Source organism: Topomyia yanbarensis, chromosome 2, assembly GCF_030247195.1.
Source record: "Topomyia yanbarensis strain Yona2022 chromosome 2, ASM3024719v1, whole genome shotgun sequence".
Classification (NCBI taxonomy): domain Eukaryota; kingdom Metazoa; phylum Arthropoda; class Insecta; order Diptera; family Culicidae; genus Topomyia; species Topomyia yanbarensis.
In genome coordinates, this window is record NC_080671.1 from 423564304 (window position 1) to 423589020 (window position 24717).

At 42.1% G+C, this 24717-nt stretch overlaps 1 protein-coding gene across 1 annotated transcript in view; it reads left to right on the plus strand.

The window, feature by feature from the left end:
- Nucleotides 1-24717, plus strand: part of LOC131685281 (inositol-trisphosphate 3-kinase B) — a 486498-nt gene that overhangs the window by 86221 nt on the left and 375560 nt on the right. The window contains exon 2 of the mRNA XM_058968886.1: nt 22737-24578. Within this exon, the coding sequence (XP_058824869.1) occupies nt 23013-24578 (1566 nt within the window). The 5' untranslated portion in view covers nt 22737-23012. The remainder of the gene's footprint in view (nt 1-22736; nt 24579-24717) is intronic.

Sequence of the window (24717 nt, forward strand, 5' to 3'; positions counted from 1 at the left end):
CACACAGGTTGTCGAAACACGCTCTCTTGCTGCTTTTAATAGCCTTGTTAAGGGCTAATTTCGCAGCTCGAAACACTTCACGGCGGTTCTCTCTTGCATCCTCGGTGCGAGCTCTTTGCATCCTACGTCTAGCTCTGAGACAGGCTGACCGTAGAGCTGCAATCTCGGCACTCCACCAGTATACCGGGCATCTACCGTTTCTTGGCAGTGTTTTTCTCGGCATAGTGGCGTCGCACGCGCGTGATAGAACAGCTACCAGCGCATCCCCGCTTAGACTGTCGGTGTTGGCCTCCAGTCCCAGGGCCGCGGTGAAAGCTTCGCTGTCGAAGTGATTGGACTTCCACCCGCGTACCTGACAGGGATCTCCCGCCCTCGGATGCTGCACACCATAGTTGATCTTAAAGCGGATTGCTAAATGATCGCTATGGGTGTAGCCTTCGTCTACCCTCCATTCCATGCCTGGAGCCAGACTCGGGCTGGCAAAGGTCAAATCAATCCACGCCTCCACTCCGTTTCTACGAAATGTACTAGCGGAGCCATCATTAGCTAGCACAGTATCGAGTTTCGCAAACGCTTCCATTAGCGCTTGACCCCTGCTATTTGTACAGCGGCTGCCCCACTCCACTGCCCAAGCGTTGAAGTCTCCCGCTATTACTACCGGTTTCCGGCCCACGAGGTCCGACGAGAGCCTGTCGATCATCTGGTAGAACTGTTCTATTGGCCACCTTGGTGGGGCGTAGCAGCTGCAATAGAACACACCATTGATCTTGGCAATCGCCACACCCTCGGCGGAGGGGTGTATTACCTCTTGAACCGGGAACCTTCCCGTTGTACAGATTGCCACCATTCCAGACCCGTCCGATACCCAATTGCCGTTGCCGGCAGGGATGCTGTACGGGTCTGATAAGAGGGCGACATCTGTCCTCGACTCCGAGACCGACTGCCACAGCAGCTGTTGGGCTGCTGCACAATGGTCAAGATTTAGCTGTGTGACTCTCACGGCTTCTTCTTATTTAACTCGCCGAAGGGACACGAAGGTCCGCCCATAGCATGTTTATGGGCTTGCTTCTTAGCGGTGCAGATAAGGCACTTATATGCCTTAGTGCACCCCCGCTCTTTATGCCCCTCCTCGCCGCATCGACGACATAGCTTGCTCCTGTCTATGCCTTTGCATTCGTAAGCTTTATGGCCGGATTCTAGGCACCGATAGCACCTGTCCACTGAAGGCGGCTGGGGTATACTAATAGGGCATACCGACCAGCCGATCTTCAGCTTCCCTTTCTCGGTTACCTTTTTGGCATCCGCATTCAGTAGCCTGAGGTAGGCTACTTGGGTGCCAGAGGGTCCGTCCCTCAATCGCACAGAGGCCCGCTCGATTGTGACGCCGCAGTGCTCCTTGACGGCTGCGACGACGTCTTCTGCGGTCGTGAACTCGTCCAAGTGCTTGCACTGGAGAGTTGTTTCCGCACCTAGCGACCTGATTTGGGCGCCCTCACCAAGGACCTCTTGGGCCAAGGCCTTATATACTGCACTTGATTGTGCGCCTCGCTTCAGCACCAGGAGCATCTCTCCCGTGTTGGTGCGTCTTACGCTACGCACATCCTGCCCAAGGGCCGAGAGACTTTCGGCCGCCTTCATCGATTTAAGGACATCGGCGTATTTGTCCTTGTCGGTTTTTAACCACAAGGCTTCGCCTCTGTCCTTGGCCTTCCTCGCAGGCCGCGGTACCTCCGGTTTCGGTGCCGGCTTTTTCTTGGTAACCAGCGTCCAGGGGTTTGAGCCCCCCTGCCCCGGTCGTGCCGGGTTGCTGGTACCATCGCTCTCCACAGCGAGGTCACTCTCGCCCTCGCTTACCTCACCCAGGCGGCGTTTGACCTTGACGGTTGCACGCCGAGTGGTGTCGGTTTTGGCACCCTCGCCTGGCGACTTCCTAGGGCGCTTCGCATTCGATGCCGTCTTGCGATTGCCCTTTCCCTTTCCCTTCGAGGGGAACTCAGTCGCCGCTCCGATCGACGTGGCTGCTCCGTAGAAGGTAAAGGCCACTGTCTGTGAACCTCTATCGACCTTCTCTCTTTCCTCCCTATTGGAGGCCACTGTCTGGGTTTCTCTGTCGGGCCTCTCCCGACATTCCACCCTCTCAACATAGGCCTGCTGTTCCTGTCTTGCGACACGAACAGCTTTCCGGAGCTCCAGAAGGCTCAACTTCAACTCCTTGGCTATGTTCTGCTTTGCGCTAGCGAAGTCGATTATAGAATCGAGTTGCTTCGCTACTTTGCGCATCGCAGCTATTGGCCCCTCCGATGCATTGGTAGGGTTATTGCCTACCGCCGCTGGGGGGTCACTGGTGCTTTCGGATGCAGCACTCATCGCTCCACTACTCTCCCCACGGGGGGGAGACCTCGCCAAACCACCTCTTGCGAAGGGGTTTGGTACCTCCGTCTGTTTGTTTTTATTTTTGTTCAACTCCATGTATAGTCCCACGAGTAGCGCGAGAAATATATGTCCGCCACGCCAGAGCTCCGCATTAGCGTGGTAAGGGACGCTTACTGTGGGGGTTGCCCAGGTACCCCACAGGCTCCGTTAACGATCGAGCATCTTTTTCACCCCCTCGATCACTCATCCCTCGGCACGGGTCGCTTCACGCCTTGGAATTGGGGTTATGCCCTACCTTGCTTTACGTGGTGATCTCGGCCCGGATCATCACAACCATCCTCCTTTACCAGGGCTTTGGACCTGTAGCTCTGGTTCTCAATAGTTCCATGTACGTATGTTATTACAGACGTGCTACTATTGAGATCCGTCATTCGCTAGCGGAGTATTATAGCCTAGCTGGTATTATATGCACAGTCACTGGGAATGTCTTTTATATGCCAATGCGCCGCGTCAATAGTCTTCGGCGCCGACTCAAGAAAAGCCGATCAAAAGGGCCTAACACCCGCATTTCGCAACATGTATTTTTATAGTTTCGATATATGATTAAGATCACCGCATTCGCTACATTTGTATGCGTACTTTAGGAAAAATACCATAATGCTAAAATATAACTAGAAAGCTGGGACTATACATGAAATGAGATTATATTGTCTAAAATTTGATTTTTATTCACCGGTCCGGGTTTTTTATAACACACACAATCGAAAAGTTTTTACAATTTTCAAAAGCTGATCTTGTGCTAAAAAGATTTAGTTCCAGAAATTAGTTGGGTCACGGTTTTCTGTCTTTTTTCTTCAGATCTTCTCAAATAAGTTTAATCGGATTCGATCACCTACTACAAATGAAATGACTTGAAACCATAAAGAGTTGGTTCAATATGTATCATTCGATGTTGATTGGTTGTACTTAAACTATACGTCAGAATTATATTCGATTTATTATTACTCTAAATATACCAAGAAAGTAAATATTTACATTGAGTAGTATAGTCCTACGTCTACAGTTCGTGCAACCCCATAGGCCCCCTGCCCCTTGTAGTTTTTTTTATTAAAATATCCTAATAAAAGTTACAGTGTAATACGCCTTATATCAAAAGAATGGCATTCCCTACAGCAATCAGTGAGCATACCCGCGACAAAAAGATTGCTAACCCCAACCGAATTATTGAAATTAAGAGCATGCTAAAAAAAGGTCATACAATATATGAAAACTTGATTTACCTAAAATAAATCAGTATTATTGTTATTTAAAGCCCATATTTGGATAAACAGTTACTTTGCAGTTGTATTAATAATTAGACGAACCATCAAGAATTTAGAGGGGCGTTTTGTCTCTTGACGAGTTGTTGTGAAAATATGAATAATTCTAAACCCACGAATACTTTCAAGCTATTTCAAAATCGATCGAAACTTTAATATTCTAGTGAATTGTTAGAAATTGTTCAATAAAATCCGACTATTTTCAATTGGTTAAAATGCTTATAGGAAAATAGTTGAAACTTACATCGAAATAGCTCTTTCGAAACGTTTGAGTATATTGCTGATTTGCATTATATAAAAAGCCACACTAACTTAGTGCATTGTTTCCATTAAATTATACTGTTATCAGTAGTTTTTACGATTTGGATAATTCCGTGGTCCTAGGAATAGAAATAGGACACATTATACCCTCTAACCCTACTAACAAAATCTGCTATTCAATTACGCTTTCCTTTTCGACGCTTTCTTGGGAACGCCCATGAAAATAAAAGCTCAAGAACAAATTCGAATGAAAGACCATGTTTCTCCATTCAGTTGTCAGTACGAACGCAGAAGCTTGGTACATCTCCAGGGACACCAGGCAAAAGCAAGGACAATGCGATAACACAAAATTTAATATTGTCGATAGCGATTTATTACCGGCACCGAGTTGCTCAATTCTCAGTAGTCTCGCACTCACTCTCTTTCTCTCGGTTGCAAGCGATGTCGCTCTCAGAGAAAATTTCACTATTTCGCTCAGTTCAGAGAAACGAGTTAAGTTCACTCACTCTCTCACTCAACTCTCGAGAGAATTGTTTACGGGTTCCAAAGCCGGCCGGTTAAAAACGCATTCGTAAGCGCCGTGATCAAAACAACATAGCGACCATACTTCAGCTTTGTTTATGTTTCACTTTTTTTGCGCAATCAAGCACGAAATTTTTTATTCTTCTATGCTGTGCCCATGTGACCGCTCATACCGGCGGTTACGGTCCATCTTGCCTGCCACAAAAACTTGCAGCTTGATACAGTCAGTCGGACAGAAATGCCCTTTCGAAACGTGACGTTTTTATCAATGCTTTGGCGCCAGCCGCGCGGTCAGTTTTGCGTCATTGGGTTTGCTTTATGTAGGAGTTTTTTTGATTACGTCGTAATCTTCATTGTCCTGCTTGTGTCACGTGGAGTAAGGGTGCAAGATAATATACCTATAGCTAGAGTAGCTGTGGGTTTTGCGTTTCGACTTCGTCTCATCAGAATTCGACACTAACTTAGCGACAAGACTAAGTTAGAGCCAGATTGATGCTAGCTTCAAAGATGAAAATTCAATTTGTGTTTCTGAGTTTTGTGCCATTCATGCGCAAATATGGGTTTAAATAATTTTCCTTTTAGTAGCGAAAAATAGTTTTTACCTATTTGTTCTTCATTAGGGAGAAATATAGCATTGTACATATTGTATTGGCCTACTAAGTCAAACTAAGTTTCGATTCCATTAATTCTCATCAGCCTAATCACCTTTTCTTTTTGGACATCATGCAGGACTAGAGACTTGCCAAGGGATTTGCTTAGAAACACAAATAGTTTTTTCGTTTTTGGAGCTAGCGTCAATCTAGCACTAGCTGGGTCCTGTCACTAAGTTACTGTCGTGTCTCGGATTCTGAAGAGACGAAGTCGAAACACAAATTCCATAACTGCTTTACTTTTATGCTACTGGTAAAATATGTAGTTCTAAATTTTTTAAATGATCAAAAATAGGAGTGGTTTGTAATACTCCAATCTACTATTTCTAGGACGAGTTCCCCCGTTTGCTGTCATATTGTAATTTTCAGCCACCCTAGTGTAGGTACTTGTCACTAAAGAAAACGGTTTCATTGTTTTCCCCAGGTCTGCGTTTCACGCATAAGGGAAATCGCGGTTGGTGATAGCTGCCTTAATCAATTAGCAATGTGGGTAGGATAACAGTTTAGATTGAGCTTGATGAAGCGCACAACAGTCACATTTGCACTTCACTACACCGGTAGGCACTTATCTTTCATTCGCGTAGAAAAATACGTTTTGCTTCATATTGGTTGCTTTGTATTGAAACGGAAAATTTCGCTGTGTTTATTTTTATTGCTGTAATGAACCTAAGCATCGGTTTTTTTGCATTTCGATTGTAATGATGACGATTGTAAATCCGGGCTTGTTATGTTACTTTCGACTGAATTGATTCGGTTGGCCTCGAGTTTGACGTCATCATTGATGACAAGAAGTGGCTGGTTTCAAACGCAGCAGTCCTACGTATGGAATGTGGAAATTTTCAGCTCCCGTCAAAGTTATGCAAATTCGTGTTATTTAAAATACCTAATATAAATTCGGGTGTGAAAGGATTGCGCACGGGATTAGCCAGTGTGACTTTTTGCCGTTGGTGCTCGAGCACCCGGATGAGTTCCGAAGTTTATCGCGAGTGATTAAGTGGCGTTTGTCCGGGAAAGGCGGATGTGAGTCTACCTCTAGATTTTTTATTATCAACAGTAACTTGACAGGTATCGGTGGCTCAGTGAAATCTGTGAAAATCTAAGCGAATTGACGGATTCATTATTTGCGATTGCTGGAAATATGGACTTAATTTGTGTCGGACATTTGGGTGAACATCTATTGGAGATCTATTTTTGTAAACCGGTCGGTTGTTTTTCTTTATAAATCTCCCCAAATCGTTCCTATTTTGTCGTCATTGATTACTTGTTTGTACCCGTATAAACTATTAAGTAAGTAAATTGCTGAATTAATTTCACATCCGTTACAAAATGAAATATCAGTACAATTAACAGACCCGGCGTTTTTCAATAAATATCGCCGTAAGTCGTGGATTGTGTTGTCAATGCATTTTCGATTTTTAAAAACCCCTGAGAAATGTTGCGTGCGCAAATAGGTCACATTCGCCGCCTGGAGTGATTTATGCTTCATTTGCAAGAAACATACTGAAAGGAGGCTCATTTTCTTTGCGTTTCCTGTTAAAGAAAGATCAAAACTACTTTGGATGGAGAGGTTCAATTGGGTTTGTGCTGTATGTCTTGAATAGAGAAAGCGATTATACAGGAAGTTTGGTTCGTGCTTAAGAACCTCTCGAGGGGTGATAGAGGATTATATTTTGGAGGAAAATTATTCTACGTATACCCTAAAATGTCAACTATTACAAAATTATTGAACTTTTTCTGTAAATAACTTGTTTGTCTTAAAATTCCACTAACTCCAAAAGCAAATTTTTTATTTTAAATCTTTCAGTTCCATTGGTAAGGTGAGAAAATTTCTTATCAAATAGAGCGCTTATATCTTCAATTAATGGAATTAGGTAACTTTTTAGAGCCAAACAGCCTAAGATCGCAAATCAGTCCCATAAAGATAGGAAATCCCATAGAAAACAGGACAAATATGCGATCATGGGCAGTAAAGTAGTTAAGCATTAGGTGGTTCCTTAACACTGTATATAATGGAATGGAGTCAACGAAGGAATTGTGAAACTTACCGAGATGCAATATTTCGATGATAGTAATAGTGATATTGAGCTTGAGCTTGTGCGATCACCCCTGGCTGCTACTCCGTAATCGATCTGGACTAACTGTAGTTGCACAGGGAATCAGTAGATAATTATGCTTGGGAATAGTGAAACATCTTTCAATGTGCAACTCCCGCTAATCCTAAAGTGTTTATTGATCAATACCGGCACTGGCCAGGCCTGAACGTAGATCGCGGAAGGAAAGGAAAGGAATGTTAGTCCGATACTTGCTTTTGATAGAGGTCGCATATACTACTGCGCACAAGTATCACGGGAGGAGGAGGAGATATGTGTTAGTAAGTATAGAAGTTGGATTTTACATCTTCTTTACCGACACCAGAGAGGTGACTTCACTATTTGGACTAGATATCGACCGATCAACTCATGGACCGGGGATCAACGGCTTCACTTCCTTTCCGAAGGAAGACGTGACCACAGATTTTTTCACCTCAGAAAAATCTCAACGGTTGGGATTGAACCCAGACCAACAGGAACGAGTGGCGGTCACGCTTACCACTCAACCACCGGCGCCGTTCTAATTGATGCATTTGTTATATTTTCTGGAAGAGATAAATTTTATATATTCTCAATTGATTTAATTTTCACAAAAATGTAGCCTTGAATTCAATGCCATAATGTGAGTTTTATATACCAATAGAATTGAACAGAATTAGGATTTATATTTTCATATATTTTAAATGAATAAAAATACACAAAATCTTCCAAGAACTTGAATGCATCAATTGATTAAAAATTATGCTACCTACAGGTTCTGGAAGCACTAAATTTTATGATATTCATTTTGATTGTTTTCTCGCTACCTACAGTTGTGTGCCTTTAACAGTATAATCAACTAAGAAGTACACGGAAAACCCCGCAAACGCAGAAACGAATATTGAAGTTTTTGTCTTGACTATTTTAACTTAAAATGAGTATTTCAAAATACTATTTTTTTTTGATTTTCGCGTCACCAATTGGTAAAAAGGGATGGTTTTAAAAGCCATCAGCTTCCTGAAAATGCAGAGAGCCAAATAAAAACAAATATTGGAATACAAAACCAACCATCTCCTCCTGTAAAGTCAGTTTGCTCGCTATGTTTATTGCCTTTCTCAATAGAAAGGTATTGCAAATGCTCTGAAATCCGACAATTTAACGGAGGCCCGGAGGGCCGAGTGACATATACCATTCGATTCAGTTCGTCGAGTTAGGCACATGTCAGTGTGTGTATGTATGTGTGTGTATGTGCGTCTGTGTGTGTACGCGAACACAATCTCACTTACTTTTCTCAGAGATGGCTGAACCGATTTTCACAAATTTAGTCCCAAATGAAAGGTGCAACGTTCCCAAAGGCTGCTATTGAATTTCTAATGGATCAAACTTCCGGTTCCGGAATTACAGGGTGATGAGTACGATCACGCAGAAAATGTCGATTTTAATAAATTCTGCAATGAATGTATAATGGTGAAATTTTTTTCCAAAATGTGACCACAACTGCTTCGATTTGTAGTACTAGGTCACTAACAGCCATTCAAAGTCTCTTTGGTCACATTGGCCACCATCATCGGTTCCGGAAGCCCCGGTGGAAGTATCCAAATTCAGAATAACAGTCACATCGGTTTTTCGGAGATGGCTAGACCGAATCAACCAAACTTAGTCTCAAATGAAAGATGTTGCGTCCCCGTAAATAGCTATTAGATTTTAACCCGACCCAATCAATCAGATACTTCGATGAAAGCAAAAAAGGTAAAAATTTCGATAAAATGTCTCTCAAACAACTTAAATTTGCAGTTCTAGGTCACCGACGGCCAAACAAACTTTCGTTGACTACATTGATCACCATAGACGGTTCCGGAAGTGCCCGGGAAAAGCGGCCATCTTTCAAAACTAGCAAACTCATATCAGTTTCTCGGAAATGGTTAGGCCGATTTTCACAAATGATAGCTATATTATCCCCGCAGATGTCTATAAAATTTCGCCCGGATCGCTTATATGGTTCCGGAAATATTGACTGAACCGTCCGGTCACATATGAAATTCCCATATAAGCCGGAACTCGAAATTTTTTTCAAAGGGGGGACTCCATGAAATTTCAAAAATCGAATTCGTATTTTTGATGTCAAAAATCTTTAAAATGCATGAAACGTCGAGATTTTATGTTATCACAAAAACATTTTTTTTATGAAAATCGACTTTTTGGGACTTTGTAGATTTCGCACCATTTTGCCTTTCTCATATAGAAAGGTTATGCAATCACTCTAAAAAACATCAACCTAATCCCCACCACAATCGTCTGAACTCTCGATCGAAGCAGATCGTTTTCTTGTGCTGTGCATAGAGTGGATCAATATAAATATATACATTGTGAAGGCCAGTCATTGTTTGCGGCAGGCTTTGTTCGCCGGTGCCTAGGTTGGTGAAGTGAATATTTCAATAACCGGACAAGCCGCTATATAAGCTAAGTATCTTTTTTTTCACATTTCCCTTTCCCCCGATCTGTCGCTACTTCTTAGATCCCTTTCCCCTGAATATAAGTTTCATCTCTCGTTTACACCACGTGCTATCCTCGTGCCTAAATGGCCGAGGGCGAAGTAACATTGGATGGGAATGATATTCCCATGGATATACCGGATAAACCCGAAATTACTCCCTCCCCTGATTCCCCCAGTCCTCCTCGTATTAAAACATACCCACCCTGTTCAACTGGGCCCTGGGTGGTCTATTTCTGGCCCATTACGAAATCGCTTAATATTTTAGAGATCTCACTGGAGCTGACTGCTAACTACCCGGCCGTAGCTCAGATAACACGTGTTAGAGCTAATAAGATACGCATATTAGTGAATGACCTCGACCAGGCAAACCAGATTGCTCGTAGCGAGCGCTTTACAAAGCAATTTAAGGTGTATATACCTTGTTTGGCAGTGGAGATCGACGGGGTCGTTGCCGAACCGGGTTTGAAGTGCGAAGATGTGTTGAAGTATGGAGTTGGTTGCTTTAAGGACCCCTCACTTGAACATGTGAAGATTCTGGAATGCAAGCAATTGTATTCAGCAAAAACTGAGAATAATAAGACAACTTATTCATTGTCAGACTCGATTCGGGTGACTTTCTCCGGGTCTTCCCTCCCCAACTATGTCCTCCTGGATAAGGTTCGTCTACCGGTTCGCCTGTTTGTACCGCGGGTAATGAACTTCAGCAATTGCAAGCAGCTGGGCCACACAGCCACCTATTGTGGCAATAAGAAAAGGTGCGGCAAATGCGAGGGAGAACATGAGGATGACGCTTGCAGTGGAGAAACTGAGAAGTGTATTTACTGCGGGGGCCTTCCGCATGATCTTAAATCATGCCCCGCGTACAAACAGCGCGGGGATAAAATTAAGCGCTCCCTTAAGGAACGCTCGAAGCGCTCTTATGCAGAAATTCTTAAGAATGTTTCGCCATCTGTCCCTTCCGAAAATTCCTTTGCTCTTTTGGCTGGCGTTGAGCAAGAATCTGACGACCCACAAGAGGGAACATCTTTGGTTAACCCAGGGGAGTGCAGGAAGAGGAAAAATCAAGCTTCCCCTAGATTGCCTCGTAAGGGTGCCAAGGTGTCGTCCACTCAGAGTGCGCCAACTACAATCAATAAATCCAACGGAAGTGATGCACTAAAGCCGAAGCAATTTGCTCCAGGACTTGGAAATTTTAATTCTAACAAGGAGTATCCACCACTTCCAGGGACACCAAAAACCCCAAGTGTCCCCTTTTTTCAAACAGACACTCAATCCAGTAATGGACCAATGAAATTTTCTGACATAGTGGACCTAATTTTCACAGCTTTCAATGTTGCTGATCCTCTTAAAAGCATTCTGATACATTTTCTCCCTATGGTGCAAACATTTTTGAAACAGTTGACTGCTAAATGGCCCCTCCTTGCAGCGATCGTATCCTTCGATGGCTAAGTCATCAAACGAGGTCACCGATTCGATCACTGTCCTACAGTGGAATTGCAGAAGTATCCTCCCGAAAATCGATTCCTTCAAATTCTTACTAAACAGTTTAAAATGTGATGTTTTCGCATTATGTGAAACTTGGTTAACTTCCGATATAAATCTCAACTTCCACGACTTTAATATAATCCGTCTGGATCGAGAAAACCCTTATGGAGGAGTACTTTTGGGGATCAAAAAGTGCTATTCTTTCAACCGAATTAACCTCCCTTCGACACCAGGCATTGAAATTGTCGCTTGTCAAGTTCTAATCAAAGGTAAAGACCTTTGCATTGCTTCCATCTACATTCCTCCTAGAGCCTCGGTAGGGCACCGAACGCTTTGTAATATCACGGAATCCTTACCGGCACCGCGGCTAGTTCTGGGAGACTTTAACTCGCACGGTACGGTATGGGGCTGTCTTCATGATGATAATAGATCAACATTAATCCAAGATCTTTGCGACAATTTCAACATGACCATCTTAAACACGGGAGAAATGACGCGGATTCCTACACCACCAGCACGCACAAGCGCGTTGGATTTGTCGCTTTGCTCGACATCGCTACAGTTAGATTGCATGTGGAAGGTGATCCCTGATCCCCACGGTAGCGATCATTTGCCTATCGTGATTTCAATTGCTAACGGTTCAAGACCATCGGAAACAATCAATGTCTCGTATGACATCACACGGAACATTGATTGGAAGAGTTACGCGACCGCGATATCCGTTAAAATCGAATCCACTCAAGAACTTCCTCCGGAGGAAGAGTACAGGTTTTTGGCTGGCTTGATTCTCGACAGTGCGAATCAAGCTCAGACTAAACCAGTACCCAGCGCGAATACCCATGGACGGTCTCCCACCGTGTGGTGGGATAAAGAGTGCTCAGAGCTGTACGCGGAAAAGTCCACTGCATATAAGGCCTTCCGGGAAGACGGGTTACCCGCTAGCTATCAACAGTACGCGTCGTTAGAAAGGCGAATGAAGAGTCTAATGAAAGCCAAAAAACGCAGTTATTGGTGCCGGTTCGTCGACGGGTTAACGAGAGAAACAGCGATAAGCACTCTTTGGGGTACGGCTCGACGTATGCGTAACCGTAATAGTACCAACGAGAACGTGGAATATTCAAACCGTTGGATATTCGCTTTCGCCAAGAAGATCTGTCCGGACTCTGTCCCGGTACAGAAAACGTGCCGCGCCGCGTCTCCTCACGATACCGCGAACGAAACACCGTTTTCGATGGTGGAGTTCTCACTTGCTCTCTTATCGTGCAACAATAACGCCCCAGGGTTAGACAGAATCAAATTCAACTTGCTGAAGAATCTGCCTGACACTGCAAAAAGGCGCTTGTTGAATTTATTTAACATGTTTCTTGAGGGTAACATTGTCCCTTATGAATGGAGGCAAGTGAAGGTCATCGCCATCCAAAAACCAGGAAAACCAGCCTCCGACCACAACTCGTATCGGCCGATTGCAATGCTGTCCTGTATTCGGAAGTTATTCGAGAAAATGATCTTGTTTCGCCTCGACAATTGGGTTGAAGCAAAAGGCTTACTGTCAGATACACAATTTGGCTTCCGCAAAGGCAAAGGGACGAACGATTGCCTTGCGTTGCTTTCTACAGAAATCCAAATGGCCTATGCTAACAAAGAGCAGATGGCATCAGTCTTCTTGGATATTAAGGGGGCTTTTGACTCAGTTTCTATCAACATTCTGTCAGAGAAGCTGCACCAGCATGGTCTTTCGCCAATTTTAAATAACTTTTTGCTAAACCTGTTGTCTGAAAAGCACATGCACTTTTCGCATGGCGATTTAACCCCATTGCGATTTAGCTACATGGGTCTTCCCCAGGGCTCATGTCTAAGTCCCCTGCTCTACAATTTCTACGTGAATGACATTGACGATTGTCTTGCCAATTCATGCACGCTAAGGCAACTTGCAGACGACGGCGTGGTCTCTGTTACAGGGCCCAAAGCTGCCGATTTGCAAGGACCATTACAAAATACCTTGGACAATTTGTCTGCTTGGGCTCTTCAGCTGGGTATTGAGTTCTCCACGGAGAAAACTGAGTTGGTTGTTTTTTCTAGGAAGCGTGAGCCGGCGCAACTCCAGCTTCTATTAATGGGTGCAACGATCAACCAGGTTTTCACATTTAAATATCTCGGGGTCTGGTTCGACTCTAAAGGTACCTGGGGATGTCACATTAGGTATCTGAAACAGAAATGCCAACAAAGGATCAATTTTCTCCGAACAATAACTGGAACATGGTGGGGTGCTCACCCAGGAGACCTGATCAGGTTGTACCAAACAACGATATTGTCGGTGATGGAGTACGGGTGTTTCTGTTTCCGCTCCGCTGCGAACATACACTTCATCAAACTGGAGAGAATCCAGTATCGTTGCTTGCGCATTGCCTTGGGTTGCATGCACTCGACCCATACGATGAGTCTCGAAGTGCTGGCGGGCGTTCTTCCGCTAAAAAATCGATTTTGGGAACTCTCATATCGATTGCTCATCCGATGCGACATTCTGAACCCGTTGGTGATTGAAAACTTCGAGAGGCTCGTCGAGCTTAATTCTCAAACCCGATTTATGGCCTTGTACTTCGACTACATGGCACAGAGCATTAACCCTTCTTCATATACTCCCAACCGTGTTCGTTTCCTAGATACTTCTGATTCTACTGTATTCTTCGACACATCCATGAAGGAAGAGATTCGTGGAATCCCGGACCATATACGCCCGCAAGTGATCCCCAATATATTTTATAATAAATTCCGAGAAGTCGACTGTGACAAAATGTTCTACACTGACGGATCAAATCTCGATGGGTCCACTGGCTTCGGTATCTTCAACAATACTATCACCGCTTCATTCAAGCTCAATGATCCCGCTTCAGTTTACGTCGCAGAGTTAGCTGCAATTCAGTACACCCTTGGGATCATCGACACTCTGCCCACAGATCACTACTTCATCATTTCGGACAGCCTCAGCTCTATCGAGGCTCTTCGTGCGATGAAGCCCAAAAAGCATTTCTTATATTTCCTGGGGAAGATACAAGAGTCCTTGTGTACGTTATCTGAAAAATCTTATCAAATTACCTTTGTTTGGGTCCCCTCTCATTGCTCTATTCCGGGCAATGAAAAGGCCGACTCTTTAGCAAAGGTGGGCGCATTAAATGGTGACATATACGAAAGACCAATCTGCTTCAACGAATTTTTTAGTATTTGTCGTCAGAGGACACTCAGCAGTTGGCAAACCTCGTGGAGCAATGGTGAACTTGGACGATGGCTACATTCCATTATCCCAAAGGTATCAACGAAGCCTTGGTTCAGGGGGATGGATGTGGGTCGGGATTTTATTCGTGTAATGTCCCGACTTATGTCCAACCACTACACCTTGGATGCGCATTTGCGGCGTATTGGGCTTGCGGAGAGTAGTCTGTGCGCTTGTGACGAGGGCTATCACGACATCGAGCACGTTGTCTGGGTATGCGCCGGGTATTGTGACGCCAGGTCTCAGTTAAAGGAATCCCTTCGGGCCCGAGGTAGACCACCCAATGTCCCAGTCCGAGATATGCTGGCAAATCGTGATTTCCCCTATATGTCCCTTATTTATACTTTCATAAAAACGATAAATATCCCAATTTAGCCCCTCTCTTTTTATTTCTCGTTTTAGAAGTTTTCTCCTGCCTTTTGGGACCGATCAGCTCCAGACTGCAACTATGTAACCGCCGTCGCACTTACCACTACGGAAACTGAAGCGAGAGCGACTCGAGGTCCGATAACTTTTGAAGGATTCCCCGCGGGTCCGAAGAATACCATCCGCCAATCCGACCTACTAGACTGAGGCGCTAATTTGTCTCGCTGATCTCCCGTTTGCCCGAAAGTTGCAAGTTTTGCTCTTCTCTCCCGGTCACCATCTACGCTTTCTCTCCCTAGTCCTTGATACAACTGCTTCTACAGCCCACTCTGAATATCTTGACCAAGCATAAGTCTCCGCTAAAAAGTTCAAATTTGTATTCTGTATTCCTAGTTTTAAGATAGTTGTAATTTTACCTCTTTGTTAAAACTATTGTCCCCCATCTTGTAAATAGAATTGTATCCCTAGTTTTAAAACACCGGTGAATTTTCTCATAAACATTTGTTCCCCCTTTTGTGTACCAAACTATATTGTTAGTTTTAAGATAACTGTAAATATTTCCTAAAAAACTATTACTATTGAATTCCTTGTTTTAAAATTTTTCATAAAAAAAAATCTTTTGCTCCCTCTCTTGTATATAGAATCTTATTTCTAGTCTTAAGATAGCTGTAAAATTTTTCTTTTTAAAAAAAAAATATTTCACCATTGTAACCTCCTAGTTTTAAAATATCCAAAATGTAAAAAAAAAAATATTTCACCATTGTAACCTCCTAGTTTTAAAATATCCAAAATGTAAAAACAAAAGAATTTGGCACCGCCAAGCTAACGCATTTGTGCCTATCAAATAAACGAAATGAATAAAAAAAAAAATCAACCTAATCCCGGCCCGGAAGGCCGAGTGTCATATCCCATTCGACTCAGTTCGTCGAGATCGGAAAAAGTCTGTATGTGTGTGTGTGTGTGTGTCTGTGTGTGTATGTATGTGCGTATGTGTCAAATAATGTCACTCATTTTTCTCAGAGATGGCAGGACCGATTTGCCCAAACTTTGTCTCAAATGAAAGGTACAACCTTTCCATCGGCTGCTATTGAATTTTGGATCGATCGGAATTCTGGTTCTGGAATTACGGGTTTAAGAGCGCGGCCACACACAAATTTCTCATATAAACTATAGGAAAAATTAAAAATAGAATTTTTTTATGCTAAATGTGTTCAAGGTGCATGAAACGTCGAGATTTGATGCAAACTCGAAAAAAAAATTTGACGACGATTCACTTTTTTGGATTTTGGCACATTTTTGCCTTTCTCATATAGAAAGGTAATGCAATCACTCTGAAAAACGTCAACCTAATCCCGTCAAATTTTTTTTTGACTCGTATAAGGTTTCTCTCCCTCCCTTAAAAATCTCCTTAAATCACCTTTCAGACCACCACCCCATCCAGCCCTCATACCCCTCCCTTTCAACCCCATCATTTTTGAACCACCACTATATCACAAAGCATACCAATTTAAGCTGGGGAGTCATTCGTTCGTGGGACTTTCGCCCTCCTCACATACCCACCCCCGAATGACAAAATGAGTTAGCAAGCAGATAACATTGATCTAATGCTGATTAGGCTAATGAAGTATGATATTTTTTGAAGTAGAATACTTCTAACGTTTCAATATGGGGTCCCGTTTCAAAAATTTCAGTTGAGAAATTTTCCCAGGTTTGAAATGCGAATATCTTTCGTTCTACTGATCGAAATCACAATATTTTTGCACAATCTGATCGGAAATTCGTGCACGTATTTCGTATTAAATTTCGGATTTAGTGCGACTACTATAAATAAACCAAAACAAGGATTTTTAGAAAATCCTTCGAAACGGCGATGAAAATGCGCAATTTTCAAGCACATCTCACGCAGAGCCGTCAAAAAGGAGCATGTAAGCGTTTCATTACATACGGGAATGTTATATATACAGGTCACGCGAGCTTGTTTTGTATCAGTGGGTGCTCGCTTATTACACGAGCAACATGCTCGTCCGGACGGTACAATGAGCGGTATCATGTTTGCGTTCCCGTAATCGCAAGGTTCTTCGTGATAAAATCCAGGGAATCACCAAATCCGCCATTCAGCGTCTGGCTCGTCGTGGTGGTGTAAAATGCATCTCTGATTTAATCTACGAATACTGATGGTGTGCTAGAGATGTGCAAACCAGTTCATTTTAGTGAGCGGCTCCGAACCGTTCAGTTCATTGAAGTGAACCGATTCTTCTGAACAGCTCTTCAGCTCATTTTGTTTTAGCAAAGCTATACCATACATCGGTTCCATATTCTTCTCGCTCTTTCTTAACCGATGACCCGATCAGCTCTCATTCCTGCATCGAGTCTATTTCTTCCGCTCTTTCACGGACCGAAGATCGGAAGACACACAGCTCTTTATGGAACAGTCAAGAGCTGCTTTAAATATGTCGTTAGGGCACCGCACACGAGGCGTTAGTAATGTCAAAGTAAAGGCGAATAATGATGATGGAATTCCCATACAATTCTAGTAATGACACTACTTAGTAATGGTACTTTTGTTGTTCGTGTAAGGGCCCCTGTTCTTCTCACAACGGTGAACGGGGTGGGAGCGAAAAGAATGGTAGATAGAACGAAACGATGAAAAAAGAGAGAAAATCTGGATGGGTACGGAGTATAAGTCCCAAGCCCATGGCTTGCTTTGGATGTTTGTATGGGGGGCAAAAAGATTTGAATGGCTCAGCTCATGAGTGGATCGGCCGTATCGTGTGAGGAACAAAGCAAACTGTCGGCAATGTGAAGAGGAAATGCCATATCTCGTTGTTTTCTTATTATCGTTGACAGTTGCGTACACTGTTTGTTTCAATTTATTTATTTTGGTGAGCTGGTTCTTTTAAAAAGAACTGTAGCTCATCAGCACTTTTGTGAATCGATTCTTTGGAACAGTTCAGGAGCGGATCGCCCATCTCTAACGCTCAGTTCGTTTGCAGCATCAGCATGGAGCAGTTCGTTCGCAGCATCTCCCGTGAAATTCAAACCGCCGTCCGTTTGCTGCTGTCAGAAGAGTTGGCCAGGCACGCCGTCTTCGATGGCACCAAAACTGTTACCATATACACCAGCTCCAAGTAAATTTCGAACACTGCCCAAACAAAAGGCCCTTTTCAAGGCCATCAATTTATCGACAAAGAATCGAATTGAAGTTTTGTTATTACAAGCATCAGAAAGTAAGCCCCTTGTGAACAATATCGTCGGCATGTCGTAGAATGATACGAAATAAAAAGTTATCATTTGTGTGATTTGTTGACAGTTTCGTGTAATGATTCAATTTACAATAACATTCATTAAAGGCTCTTTTTAGGATTACCATATAGATAAATATACGTGTATCGATATTTCGGTATTTCCAGTAGAAATAACGAAATAACTGCTTTTAATACAACCTATCAGAAGATAGTCAAAATTGTAGCATTTGTATAACCAGTCTAAAGTGTATTTTACTTTACTCCGGTTATGTCTCTGACATTACCCACCCATCTTTTTTTGTTTTTAAGTGTTTCATCGTCGACACGTAGCTCATCAAGTTCGTGGCTGGCAAGCCATTGTGTATAAGTGCAAAGTGTACTAAGAATGTAATGGACATTTCACAATTATGTTGAACATAAACAGCCTCCGTGCCATAGTTTAGAGAAATAAGAAAGGCACAATTGCACCGCTAGGTGGATTAAAACAGGTTTTTCAGTTCAATATTACCGGGGCTGTTTCTTTCTTCTACAAAATTTAAGAACTCGAATAATGATTTCTTTTCTTGTATATTTGTCATTGCATGTATAATAATAAATGTAATATGTGCATTTGAAAGCTTTTAATATAACGCAAACATTCTCGTGTTCATGATTGAAAAAGGCACAATTGCACCGTTAGGTGGATTAAAACAGGTTTTTTTCGGTAAATGTTGAAACTAATATGATAGCGGCTTTCAAAGTTTTCAACAATTATTTTTGATGTGTCAATTTAGTTATTGTATGCTATTTTATCTAAGTATAATTCTGAATAATTCATTCAACAGATAATAAATTCCATCATGTAAGTTAGGCCCGAATAAGAGACACTACCAGCAAGGAATTCCAAAGTTTCTGTGCATTTAAATAGCGAGATATATTAAAATTTTATTTTAAGAATTTCAAAATACAGTTATATCAAACTAAGTATCAAAACGAGGTGGTGAGGGTGAGTGACGTGAACAAATTATGAACATATTTCAGTTAATCTCTTCACCGCTATTATGTGAGTTTGACACTCACCGAATAAGAAGCAAAACGAATGCAATTTTATTCACAGAATACTGAATATCTATTATAATACATTGAAAACCCGACTTTATCAGTCACATATGAACATATGTTTGGAGGGGCTCTAGCAGACGAACAAAACTAAATTCGAGTAAATCCTTTCTTGAGCATGTTTTTCTTATCATGATCATGCAAATATGCCAAAATATTTTTTTTTAATTTTGCGCTAGAAAACCTCTTTAAGAAAAATTTATATTGAATAATCCGAAATAGTTATCATACTACATCAGGGAACGGGAAGAATATTTTAACAGCTTCAGTTTATTATAAAGAAAAAGAAAATTGCCCGATTTAGTCAATGTCTTCATTTTGTCAGCCTAAAATACACCATGAGACTGATAAAAACGGGTCTTTACTGCATGTATTATATATTGTGTCCCATATTAATAGGTACATTCCATTTTTGGGTTTTTTATTGCATCGAACTACAATTTTTAGGTAGTTTTCAAGGGGTTATTTTATCGAATTCTTCCAAAATTTGATGAACCTATTCCAATTCGTATACCAATTAATTGGTATAGTTCACAACGCAGTTTATTTTTTATGGCTTGCGGTGAGCACGTTCTCTCGAACCACTGAACTGAAAATTATGGAATGGAAGTTAATTGTTAGTAAACGCTATTGAGAGTATAAACTTCATGTTAAATATATAAATTATTTTTTTTACCTCAGCACAATATACAAAATATTACAAAAGTTTCTTAAACAACTGATCCTAATAGATTACGTAAATTATTAAGTATTTGAAAATTTTTAAAAGAATTCGAAAATTTGTTTTTAGAATTTTTTGACTCTGCATGACATATATAACCCCTTTAGGAAATTTCGGTTTTCCCACCACAATGCATTGATTTTGAGGAATTTTGATATTTTATTAACAGAGCATTAGCAATAATTCGTTTGTATGTCTATTTTATGGGCCATTTTTCGCTTTCCCATTGATTTGGTTTGAGATTTCTAGCACTGATGATATCCTATGCTGATTTGAGCGATTTTCTGAGTTCTGCCACTATCCCTTGATCTATGTGTTATCAAAAACATCGCGAAACATCAAGTTCTAAATATACTCAATCGACATAATATCCGAAGGGAGTGATATGTGTTATGAGAAATGTTTCATCACACTGTTAGGTGGATTAAAAGCGTTTTGCCTTTCTCATATAGAAAGGTTATGCAATCGCTCTAAAAATCGTCAACCTAATCCCAACTTGTAAAGGCTTAGGTAGGAGTATGCAGTAAGGGGTTGCTACTTTAAAATTATACTAGTTTAAAATTTCTTAACGGATCTTCCTCCTTCATTCGCCGCTGGTTTCAAGCGATGTTTCAGTGTCGACACATAATATCTCAAAATCGTGGCTGTCGATTCATTGTATGTAATATGTGCTAATCATACTGAATATGTAATATACATTTCCACCATTGTATTGAACATAATGAGCCATGGAATCGTAGTTTGGACAAATGAGAAAGGCACAAATGCACCACTAGGTGGATTAAAACAGGTTTCTTCATATAACTTTTGCAGTTTAGATTTTTCGCAAAGTTGACTTTAAAAATACTTTCAGATATTTTGAAGGAGAGCAATTTGTCTCCAAATACCGAACCTCTATCTTCTTTCGTTAGAAAGTTGTATGTAGGGTAAGGTGGAGCAAATCCGACCGTTGGGTAAACCCGACCCCCCTCTGTTACCGAAAATCAGAAGCACTACGCGAACTAATATCAATTTTGTCGTGTAGAGCATCGAAAATAATCATGATGGTGGTATGATAGCATTTCATTAGTCTACATTGAGATGCTCAAACGACAAAAAGTGTGTTTTTACAACGTTTGATTTGACTTTCGTGCACCATTGACTACAGGATATTTCTGATTGTTAGTGATTGCATAATAAATGTAAGTGGATTTAAATTTTTTGATTTAAGTCCTACAAAGTGCATAGATGAATTTAGTTCAACCTTTTTCATATTTTTTTTAATTGCATCGTAATGAAAAATGACGCGGTGGGTGATATATATTTTTATTGTCATTATTTATTATTTTTATGCAAAATGGTTCATAATTACAAACGAAAGACACAAAAACGTGATGATTATAATATTCGTCGAGCAATTGCTCCGATGCAAATGGGAATATCATTACGCGTTACTGCTCGTGATTTTAGCATTCCAAGATTGACATTGAACTCCATTTTCTTCATGTTACAATTCAATGACACAACAATCATTGATTTATCATTGATAAACCATAAAATTTGGATAATATCTGCACTAAATCAACCAAAAACATAGGGGGTCGGGTTTACCCCACCATTTTTGAAAACAGCAAATATGAACATTTTTGTAAAACTTTTGTATCAGAAGATATTCCCTAAATTCAAACGAAATGCTATATACAGAAAGTTGCCCAGGAGTCTAACCTTCAATTTGGTATATAAAACGACTTGATCCGATGTAAAATAAGCATTTTACAGCCAAAACTATTTACTAGGTCGGATTTGACAGCAACGGTATTTAATGTTAAGTACCCTATTGCCATTTAAAAAAGTTATATTTTTATATAGAAGTTCTCATATCTTTTAAACGTAAAAAGTTTAGTAATTGGTGTTTTGATGTAAATTATGCCCACTAAAATAATTTTCAAGTTGCCCAAAGGGTATATTTTTGTAAAATAAAAATTACAAAAGTTATAGAAATAAAACAGTTTTTTTAGGAACACCCTAGAGCTTACATTTGGATTTCTTGGTGCAATGTAGAGCTTACGTGTTTTCAGCAAATTTGTATGAAATGTGTTCTTCAACAACTTCATCGAAGACAGTCAATCTCTATCTTGAACTGCTGAAAAGTTCAATTTTTAATCTTGTTAGAATTAGAACCACCCTAGAAAAGAAGGGCCTCGCAAAGTAGAAGAACTTTCCTGAACCTATTGTAAGGTTAAGTTTTAGCAAAAAAATAAAATTCCTGCTAAATTTGCATTCTGGACCACTGTGCAGTGAGCCGCATATGAAAATATAGTTGATCGGCTCTAATAGACCTACCAAGTGAATTTAGAGTGAACCCTTTCTTGAGTGTATTTTTCTTTTCTTAAAACTGCAAAAAATTTCAAAATGAAAGCAATATTTTTTATTAATTTTGCACTAAGGGAAATTTAAACTAAATAATCAGAAGGAGTTATGAGACTGCGGAATAAATAAAAATATTTGAACAACTTTGGTTCAATAAAGAAAAAGAAAAAAATATGTCACCGTTTTGTCAGCCTCAAGAGGCTGTTAAGAACGGGGGTCTACACTGTAGCTTAATATTACGATTTTGTAGACAGTAACCAAAATATTTAGTATTATGAGAAATGAATTGGTTTGAACCAAACTTATCACATGGTAAATCCAGACGAATCGAACTTTGAACTAACCAGCCCACCCATCGACAGCTTAATTAAGTTAAGCTAATAAATAAGTATTTAGCTGCTATCATTCTCTAGCGCCTATTTCCCTGCTCATTCTCTATCTCTCTCTCCCCCCTAGCCCGCAACAACTCCCCTAGCGATACTAATTATGTTCTTATCTATTGTTGTTTTCTTCCAGATTTATCCGTGTCTAGATAAGACCGATGTGTGTTCGGCAAACCGATCGGTTGCACGTCCTCACAGCAGTTTCGGAACGCACGTCAGTCACAACCTTCCCGCGTACCGTCCCGTGCTAACGTCAACCCCCCCTTTCACCACACCAGTGAAACCGCGCAGTCGTGGATGATCCAGTTGACATAATTTTTTGGGAATTTCCCTCATCGGCAGTCACTAATCCCCAGATAATGAGTTGTTCGATTTGTAACTAAGCTAGCTGAGTCTCGTTGGAGGCAGGATGAACGAACCGGGTCTGGTCTCCGGCTCCTCTTCTTCATCATGCTCGACTCATACTAGTACCAGAGATTGTTGTCTCCTTCGCAGTTCACCGGTTGTGGCCGGACTGGTAGCGAACATTGAAGCCCGTACGACGGCGACTGACGTCAAAGCAAGTTGTTTGCCCCGGCATCCAGTGGTGGATAGCTGTGAAGTGAGGGTTGTTCAGTCAAGCGACGCTCCGGTTAGTAGCGTTCCCCAAGATAAGGAGGCTGCAGTGGAAATGATCGGCACGGCGAGAGGTGGCCGACCACGACAGCGAAAAGCTGCCGTTTACAAAGGTTTTTGGGGTGATGAAGATGGAACTGGTCGCCGTGACGGTCGGTCAGGGTCAGGGTCCCTGTCTTCCGGGGTAGAAAGCGATGAGGATATGGTTCGATTTCCGTGCGTCGAGCGATTGATTGAGATGTATGCAAATATAATTAAGCAGCAGGAGACCGAAACGAAACGGTTTATGAGTGCTGTCGTGAGTGGGGCTCGCGGAGGAGAAAGAGAAGGTGTAAAACACCGATTAGATAAGACGGCCACTGTCGGTCTCAGTGATAAGACAGGTGTGAGTGATGCCTGTGCGAAACAGTCCGGTTCGACGAGTAGTCCCGCATTGGCCGAGCAGCTAGAAACAGCTAGCACCAGAAAACGAACGAACAGGAGTCCCATTTCGGATGACGATTGGAGTACAAATCAGCAAAGTCCTTACTGTTCCAGCGACGAAGAAAGTCCCGGAGATCAAATGAAGATGAAAATCAGAGATAAAGTAACCCGCTCGTCGAGTTCCGACTCAGCCGTGGGGCTTGATGAAGACATTGGCCAACAGGAACAACAGCAAATCATCAACAGCGTAGGAAAGACACGCCGTCTCACGCTTGGAGTGTCGGACATTCCCCTTCGCTCCGCACTACTACCGGTTCCGGAACCGACACTCCTTCCCATCTCGGACAGCACAACGATTGGCGTCGAGCACTGTCCAACCGTTGTCCGCAGCAAGATGATTCTGGAAGCACAGCTCATCGAACTGCCACTGGGCAGCAATCCACCCCTCGCAGATTCCGGTTCCACCGAAGCTCTCGGATATCTCAGCAACTCGATCTCACGGCGGGAATCCGCCCAAAGCTATGTCAGTGATTCGGGCGCCGACGGAGTCCGTTACGTTCGCACACCGTCCGTCGTGGTGTCCGACTATTCGGATGAAACGATGTGTGGCATTACATTGGAGGAAATTGAGTACCTTCGCCGGCATCAGCTACGCCGGGCATCCATCGACTGCGAGTCGGATGTTAGTGCCGCTTCGTCCTGTAGCAATTTGAATTACTGCGGTTCATCGATAAGTGCGCTGGAAGGTTGTGACTATCAGCAGTGCGGACTGCGGACACCGGAACGAAAGGTTTCCGATTGTTCGACTTGTTCGACGCTCAGCATCGACGATGACGATCCGGCGCTGCGGCAACGGCTGCAGGAACTTAGCCTGCGGCCACCGGGAGCCGATGGCGGGCCGGAGCAGGAGAACTCGAAGAGACGTCCCAAGAATAAGGTTTGTAATCATCGTTCCTAGGGGCGGTACTAGCTGTATTTATTGAAAGTATTAATTTTACGGATAGTAGGTTAGTCGAATAAATTTATATGATTAAAATTTCTATACAAATAAGGGATGAGGATTGTGTTTTTCAAAT